Source organism: Melospiza melodia, chromosome 27 (assembly GCF_035770615.1).
Source record: "Melospiza melodia melodia isolate bMelMel2 chromosome 27, bMelMel2.pri, whole genome shotgun sequence".
Taxonomy (NCBI): Eukaryota; Metazoa; Chordata; class Aves; order Passeriformes; family Passerellidae; genus Melospiza; species Melospiza melodia.
This window is the reverse complement of record NC_086220.1, coordinates 8,847,142-8,854,966: the sequence shown is the minus strand read 5'-3', so window position 1 is coordinate 8,854,966 and position 7,825 is coordinate 8,847,142. Positions and strand designations below refer to the sequence as shown.

Here is a 7,825-nt window from a genome sequence, read left to right as displayed (position 1 = left end):
TGCTTGGTCTCTTTTTTCCTTAATTAATTCATTAATTTTCAGAGGGTTTTTTTCGGATTTCATTGTGATCCCAACAAAAAAATTAGAGGTGGAATTAAGATTTGAAAAATTAAGCATTAATAATTAATTAAGCTAGGAAAAGTAAGGCATTAATAATTAATTAAGATTAAAAAATAAGGCTTTCCTTTTTTTATATTATATATATGTTATATATATAATATATGTATTAGATTATATATTATATATAAAATATATAATATATATTATATACACTATATATAATATAGTATGTATATAATATATATAATATATATTATATAATATGTTATATATATTATATAATATATATATTATATAATATGTATAATATATATAATATATTATATATAATATATATAATATATTATGTATTTTATATTATTAGTATATTCTATTATATATTTTTATATTTTATATAATAACATATTTTATATTTTTATATATTTTATATATAAATATATTTATTTATATATATATATTATATATATAATATATTATTCCCTCCTCCTTTGAGGAATGTTGGTTTAATTCCATCCACCAAAACATTTCATTTATTTATTTATCCTACACTTTAAAACCTCCTGAAATCTCTTTTGGAAATTGTTATTTCCTTTGTAAATTATTTGGGATTTTATTTTTAAAAAATCTCCCTCTGTCTTGAAAAATGAACTCAAAACCTGATGGATTTCGGGTTTTTTGGGTAATTTTATTCCAAATTTCCAGCTGGGTCCTCACCCCTGACCCTTTGTGGTTGGAGTGGATCAAATTGGGAATAAAATGATGGGAAATTATGGATTTAATTCATCTTTGGGCTGAATTTAAATGGTTTTATCCACAATCCAAGGGGATAAAATTAATTTATTTAATTATGAGCAGCTCCATTGTGGAGCTGAGCGTTCATCACACCTGAAATGGCCACAAAACCCCAAATTTGCTCTTTTTGGAGTAAAAAAAAAGCAGATTTTGTGTGTGCTGGAGCAGCCCCATCCTCCCTCCCATGAAATCCTCCCCTTTTGGGACAAAACCTCTGCAATTCAATGGCATCTCCCTGAATTTCCTTTTCCAGCCTTCCTAAAATGGCTGCCAGGCTGCAGCTCTGCCACCTGCTCCCAAATCCTTCAAAATTGGCTAAAAATTCAATTTATTTCACACTTCTGCTCAAAGGAATGGATCCATTTGGGAAGCAGATCCTTGATTTTGGGTCCCTTGCATAAAACGTGGAATTTTTGGATATTCCCACTTACGTTGAGCCCAGATCCTCTCAAATCCCAATTTCCCTTCAGATTTTGGTTTAAAAAACCCATTTATTGCATTCTACTCAAATAAATGAATCCCATCAGGAAGCAAATCCCTGATTTTGGTTTCCCTGCATCAAATATGGAATTTTTTTTGGTATTTCCACCTACCTCGAGCTCGGATGCTCCCAAATCCCAATTTCCTTTCAAAATTGGGTGAAAAACCCCATTTATTTCACTCTTCTACTCATAGAAATCAATCCCATTGGGAATCAGATCCCTGATTTTGGTTCCCTTGCACAAAAAAATGGAATTTTTATGGATATTCCCACTTACCTTGAGGCTTGAGAGGAGCCCGGATGCTCCCAAATCCCCTTCAAATCTGGGTTAAAAAAAATCCATTTATTGCACCCATCTGCTCAAAGAAATGAATCCATTTGAGGAACAGATCCCTGATTTTGGTTTCCTTGAACAAAACACAAAATTTTTTTGGATATTCCCACCTGCCTTGAGCCAAGATGCTCCCAAATTCCAATTTCCTTTCAAAATTGGGTTAAAACCTCATTTATTTCACCCCTCTGCTGAAATAAATGAATCAATTTGAGGAGCAGATCCTTGATTTTGGTTCCCTTGCAACAAAAAAAATTGGAATTTTTGGACATTCCCACCTACCTGGATGCTTGGGAAGAGCCCAGAGGCTCCCAAATCCCAATTTCCCTTCAAAATTGGGTTAAAAAACCATTTATTTCACACTTCTACTCAAATAAATGGATGCATTTGGGAAGCAGATCCTTGATTTTGGTTCCCTTGCATAAAAAATTGGAATTTTTGGACATTCCCACCTACCTGCAACCCGGATACTCCTAAATCCCAATTTCCCTTCAAAATGGGGTCAAAAAATCCATTTATTTCAACCTTCTACTCAAATAAATGAATCCCATTGGGAAACAAATCCCTGATTTTGGCTTCCTGGTATAAAAAATGGAAATTTTGGACATTCCCACCTACCTGGAGCCTGGATACTCCTAAATCCCAAATCCCCTTCAAAATGGGGTCAAAAAATCCATTTATTTCACTCTTCTACTCAAATAAATGAAACCCATGAGGAAACAAATCCCTGATTTTGGTTTCCTTGCACAAAAAATGGAATTTTTGGACATTCCCACCTACCTCAAGCCCGGCTGCTCCTTCCCTTTGCCACGGAGCAAACAACGCTTTGAAATTTATTTTATTTTTTTTTTTTTTGCTTTTCTCCCACCAAACCCTCAGGATCAGGGGCTGGGGCTGGGAAAATTGGGAGCAAAGGCACGAAATGGAGGAGCTGCCATGGAGAAGAATGGAAAGGAGCAGATTCCAGGGGGAAATCCAGGTGACAGCAGCAGGGACAGAGGCTCCATTGTCGCCTCCTCCTTGTCCCTTTGTTCGGGATTTTTTTTTTTTTTTTTTTGCTCCCAGCCCTCGCCTTTTGTGCTCCTTTCAACCCACAGCAGCTAATCCCACTCTTTAAAGAAAAAAAAAATAAAAATAAATGAAAAGAAATCAGGATTTAAATCGGGAATTTCATGCTGAGTAAAACCCCCATAATAACAATAATAGTAGCAGTAATAATAATAATAATTTAATTATTTTCATTAAGAAAATGAATTTTTTTCAATTTTTTCTAGGAAAATTGAATTTTTAAAAAATTTTTAATGGGGAAAAAATAAAAATAGAGGGATTGGGAGGAGGAGAGGTGCAGAGCAGGCAGCTGAGCAGGGATGGGTTGGGAAAGTCCTTTGTGGTTGCATCTGCTGCCGGTCAATTAACAGCGAGCGCTGATTAAAGGCAGCAGCTGCTGGGCTAAATCAGCAACTGGCAGGACAAGAAGGACTCGAGCTCTCCCGAAAAGGGGTCACCATTTATTCCTTTCAAACGTTACAGCTTTTGTTTGGTGGTTTGGTTGGGTTTTTTAAAGTGATTTTTTTTGTCCTTTCTTATTTTTTTTTTTGTATTTTTTTTACAAGTTAGAAAATTGCAAATCAAGCGTTTATTTTTTTTTTTTTTGGCCATTAAAAAAATTATTTACAGAGAAAAAAAAAAAGAAATAAAGAAATAAACAAGGTTGGCTTCACATTTTACAGCTGGTAGGGCCCCCTGTGACCACCCCACACCCTAAAATTATCCCTTAAAGCAGAATTAAACACAGCGCACTTACAAGCTTTATGGTTTTAAGCCAATAGAAGACATTATAAAAAAACTAACCAGATTAGCTTTTGGAAACCATCGATTTCTAGAGAAAAAAAAAAAAAAGGAAAAAAAAAAAAGGAAAAAAAAAAAAAAAAAAAGCACGAAATACTCGAAATGAAAAGCCAGAACCGGGAATGTGAACTGAGAAACAAAGAGAAAAATAAAAAATAATGAAAAAATAAATCAAAAATCCCATGGAACAGTCAGTGGGAGCGGGGGGAGAGGGGACAGTCTGGAGGCTGCAGGGATCCAGAGCAGGATTTGGGTTCTTAAACTGTAACTCCAGGGGCGTCCGGGACAGATCTTCCTCCCCACTTGGTTGATTTTGTTGTTATTGTCGGGGTTTTTTTCCATTTCCCAAAGAATTCGGCTCAAACTACTCCAAGTGGCGGCGGCGGTGGGAATCCAAACCAGCTTTGACTAACGGGAACGGGGAGAGAAAGAGAAAAACCCAGCGAGGGAGGGCGGGGAGGGAGTGCGGGGCGTGCGGTCAGTCCGGGACGGCCCCGGAGAGCCCGGGGAGAACGGGGGCGGTGAGAGAGCCCCCGGGGAGAACGATCCGGGTTGGTGTGAGAGCCCCCGGTAAGAACGGAGGGCGGTGAGAGAGCCCCCGGTGGTGACGATCCGGGACCCGGGTTGGTGTGAGAGCCCCCGGTGATGGAGATCCGGGATCCGGGTTGGTGTGAGAGCCCCCGGTAAGAACGGAGGGCGGTGAGAGAGCCCCCGGTGATGGAGATCCGGGACCCGGGTCGGTGTGAGAGCCCCCGGTGGTGACGATCCGGGTTGCTCGGGCAGGGTCCTGGGCAGTGTGAGAGTCCCCGGTAAGAACGGAGGGCGGTGAGAGAGCCCCCGGTGATGGAGATCCGGGACCCGGGTTGGTGTGAGAGCCCCCGGTGATGGAGATCCGGGATCCGGATTGATGTGAGAGCCCCCGGTGATGGAGATCCGGGACCCGGATCGGCGTGAGAGCCCCCGGTGATGGAGATCCGGGACCCGGATTGATGTGAGAGCCCCCGGTGGTGACGATCCGGGTTGCTCGGGCAGGGTCCTGGGCAGTGTGAGAGTCCCCGGTAAGAACGGAGGGCGGTGAGAGAGCCCCCGGTGATGGAGATCCAGGACCCGGGTTGGTGTGAGAGCCCCCGGTGATGGAGATCCGGGACCCGGGCTGGTGTGAGAGCCCCCGGTAAGAACGATCCAGGCTGCTCGGGGATGGTCTAAGAGCCCCCGGTGAGGACGGAGGGTGGCGTGAGAGCCCCCGGTGAGGACGATCCGGGCTCCGGGCTGCTCGGGGGGGATCAGGGGCGATGTGAGAGCCCCCGGTGAGGGTCCTGGGCAGTGTCCGGTGAGAGTCCCCGGGCTGCTCGGAGAGGCTTGGGGTCGATGTGAGAGCCCCCGGTGATGGCGATCAACGATCCGGGCTGCTCGGGGAGGGTCCTGGGCAGTGTGAGAGTCCCCGGTGAGGACGGAGGGCGGTGCTAGAGCTCCCGGTGAGGGCGATCCGGGGATCCGGGCTGCTCGGGGGGAGATCGGAGTCGGTGTGAGAGCCCCTGGTGAGGACGATCCAGGCGGCTCGGGGAGGGTCGAGGACGGTGAGAGCCCCCGGTGAGGGCGATCAGTGATACGGGGCTGCTCAGGGAGGGTCGAGGGTGGTGTGAGAGCCCCCGGTGAGGGCGACCCGGGCTGCTCGGGGAGGATCGAGGGCAGTGTGAGAGTCCCCAGGCTGCTCGGAAAAGGGTCGAGGGTGATCCAGGCTGCTCAGGGAGGGTTGAGGACGGTGAGAGCGATCCGGGGATCCGGGCTGCTCGGGGAGGGTCGGTGTGAGAGCCCCCGGTAAGAACGATCCGGGCTGTTCGGGGAGGGTCGAGGGTGATCCGGGCTGCTCGGGGAGGGTCAGGGCGGTGAGAGTCCCCAGTGATGACAATCCGGGGATCCGGGCTGCTCGGGGAGGGTCGAGGACGATCCGGGCTGCTCGGGGAGGGTCACGGTCGGTGTCAGAGTCCCCGGGCTGCTCGGGGGTGTCCCCGCTGAGGACGATGCCCGAGCGGTCTCTACTCCTCCTTCTGCTCCTCCGGGCTCGCCGCGGGCTCCGACCCCGCTCCTTTCGAGGGCTCCTCGGCTTTGGCGGTGTCTCCGTGGCTCTCCCCTCCCTGCTGCTGCTGCTGCTGCTGTTTCTCCTCCTCCTCCTCCCGGCTGCCCGCGGCTTCTCCGCCCTCCTGCCCCTCCTCGGGGGGCGCCGAGGGCTGCAGCCCCCCGGGCGGGCTCTCCTCGCTGCCGCCCCGCTCCTCGGTGGGCGACGAGCCCGAGGAGTCCCCGGCCTCCTTCTTGTTCTTGCGGAAGGAGATCCCGCTCAGCTTGAAGGGTTTCTTGAAGGAGAATTTCTTCTTCTTTTTAGGGGCGTCCTCCTTGGGGGTCGCGGCCCCTTCTTCGCCCTCGGCGGGCTCGGCGGCGGCCGGGGCGGGCTCGATGCTGTCGGCGCCCCCCGTTTCGCCCTCGATCTCCTCCTTGGGGGGTTCCGCCGAGCCGTTCCCGTTCTGGGGGGCAGCCTCGACCCCCGCCTTGGGCGTCATGTCCCCGTTGGAGATGACATGGCCGTTCTCCTGCGGGGGGGGAGCGCGTCAGGCACCGCCGGGACCCCCGAGCCCCCTCCCCAAATGCCCCGCACGCCACAAAGGGAAAACGGGGGGCACCGAGCCCGGGGGGGATCCAATGGGGGGCACCGAGTGCGGGGGGATTCGCCGGGGAAAACGAGGAGAATCCACCGGGAATGGGGGCACCGAGCACAGGGGAATCCACCAGGAATGGGGGGAACCGAGCACGGGGGGGATCCCCCGGGAGAAAGGAGACGGGGACGGGGGCACCGAGCACGGGGACACGGGGGGTTTGCAGCCGGTGGAAACGGGGAGCACGGGGCACAGAGCGGGGCTCCCCCGAGGAAAGGAGCCACAAAAAGGGGGTGCAAAGACCCCGCGTTGGGGTCTCACGGGGGGATCCGCTCGGTGTGGGGGGGGGGGGGGGCCCAGCTCGCCACCACCGGGCGGCGCCCGCGCTCCACTCGCGGTACCGGGGCGCGGCGGCGGACGGGACCCGCCCGGTGCCGGGGGGAGCCCGGGGCGCGGCGCGGGCGGTGCCGCATCCCCCGGTACCCGCGGGGCTGCGGAGTCCCCCCGAGGGGCTGCGGGGATCCCCCGGCTCCATCACGGCTCCATCGCCGCGCCCTCCCCGCCGCGCTTTGTCCGCGCCGCCGCCCGTCCCGGCGGAGCGCACGGAGCCCCCCGGCGCCCCCGGTACGCACCTGCCCGTTGGCCTTGGCGGCGTCGGGGTCGCCGCCCGCCGCCTTGGAGCCCTGGCTGCCCATGGTGCGGCCTCGGGGAGCTGCCGGCCCCGCCGCGGCGGCTGCGCTGGGCGGGAGTGGGGCGAGCCCCCCGCCGGCCGCTGATAAGGCGAGGGGCGGGGGCGGGACGGGGCCGAGCCCGCCCCGGGGGCGGGGGGAGAGCGACGGAGCCGCCGCCCCGCCCGCACCGGGGGGTTCCGGCCCGAGCCGAGCCCCCTCCCCGCGTGTGCGGCCCCGGGGGTCGGGGCGGGTGGGGTGCGGTGGGGCGGGGGTACCCCCGTGTCTGGGCGGGGTCTCACGGCAGCTCCGTCACCCCCGCGGTGCTGCTCGCCCATCGCTGACAGCTTTGGGGTTCAATTCACCCCATCCCTGTCACCCTCGGGGTGCTGCTCCCCCCAGGCCCAGAACCCCTGGGTGCCCCTGCCCCAATCACCGACACCCTCGCAGTGCCCGTGCCCCCAGCCCTGTCACCCTTGGGGTGCTGCCCTGTCACCTTTGGGGTGCTCTCACCCTGTCTCTGTCACCATTAGGGTGCTGCTCACCCATCCCTGTCACCCTTGGGTGCTCTCACCCCATCCCTGTCACCCTCGGGGTGCTCTCACCCCATCCCTGTCACCCCTTAGGGTGCTCTCACCCAGGCCTGTCACTTTTGGGGTGCTGCTCACCCCATTCCTCTCACATTTGGGGTGCTGCTTGCCCATCCCTGTCACCCTTGGGGTGCTGCCCTGTCACCCTTGGGGTGCTCTCACCCCATTCCTGTCACCTTTGGGGCGCTGCTCACCCTGTCCCTGTCACCCCTGGGGTGCTGCTGACCCATCCCTGTCACATTCGGGGTGCTGCTCACCCCATCCCTGACAGCGTTGGGGTCCTGTTCACCCCATCCCTATCACACTTGGGGTGCTCTCACCGCATCTCTGTCACACTTGGGGTGCTCTCACCCCATCCGCGTCACCTTTGGGGTGCTCTCACCCCATCCCTGTCACCCCTTGGGGTC

At 52.9% G+C, this 7,825-nt stretch overlaps 1 protein-coding gene across 1 annotated transcript; it reads right to left on the bottom strand.

The window, feature by feature from the left end:
* Positions 1–3,157: 3,157 nt before the first annotated feature.
* Positions 3,158–6,892, bottom strand: MARCKSL1 (MARCKS like 1). Its single transcript, XM_063177308.1, has 2 exons — positions 6,793–6,892; positions 3,158–6,097 (listed from the first exon to the last, which is right to left on the bottom strand). Exons 1-2 carry the CDS (start codon positions 6,853–6,855, stop codon positions 5,549–5,551), a joined length of 612 nt encoding a protein of 203 aa, XP_063033378.1. The 5' UTR covers positions 6,856–6,892; the 3' UTR covers positions 3,158–5,548.
* Positions 6,893–7,825: the final 933 nt, after the last annotated feature.

Bases quoted from the DNA above. Each gene is read 5' to 3' on its own strand.
- MARCKSL1 (XM_063177308.1), bottom strand. From the start codon at position 6,855: ATGGGCAGCCAGGGCTCCAAGGCGGCGGGCGGCGACCCCGACGCCGCC. The intron at 6,098-6,792 runs GTGCGTACCGGG...CCCCCCCCGCAG, and splicing joins CCGCCAAGGCCAACGGGCAG to GAGAACGGCCATGTCATCTC.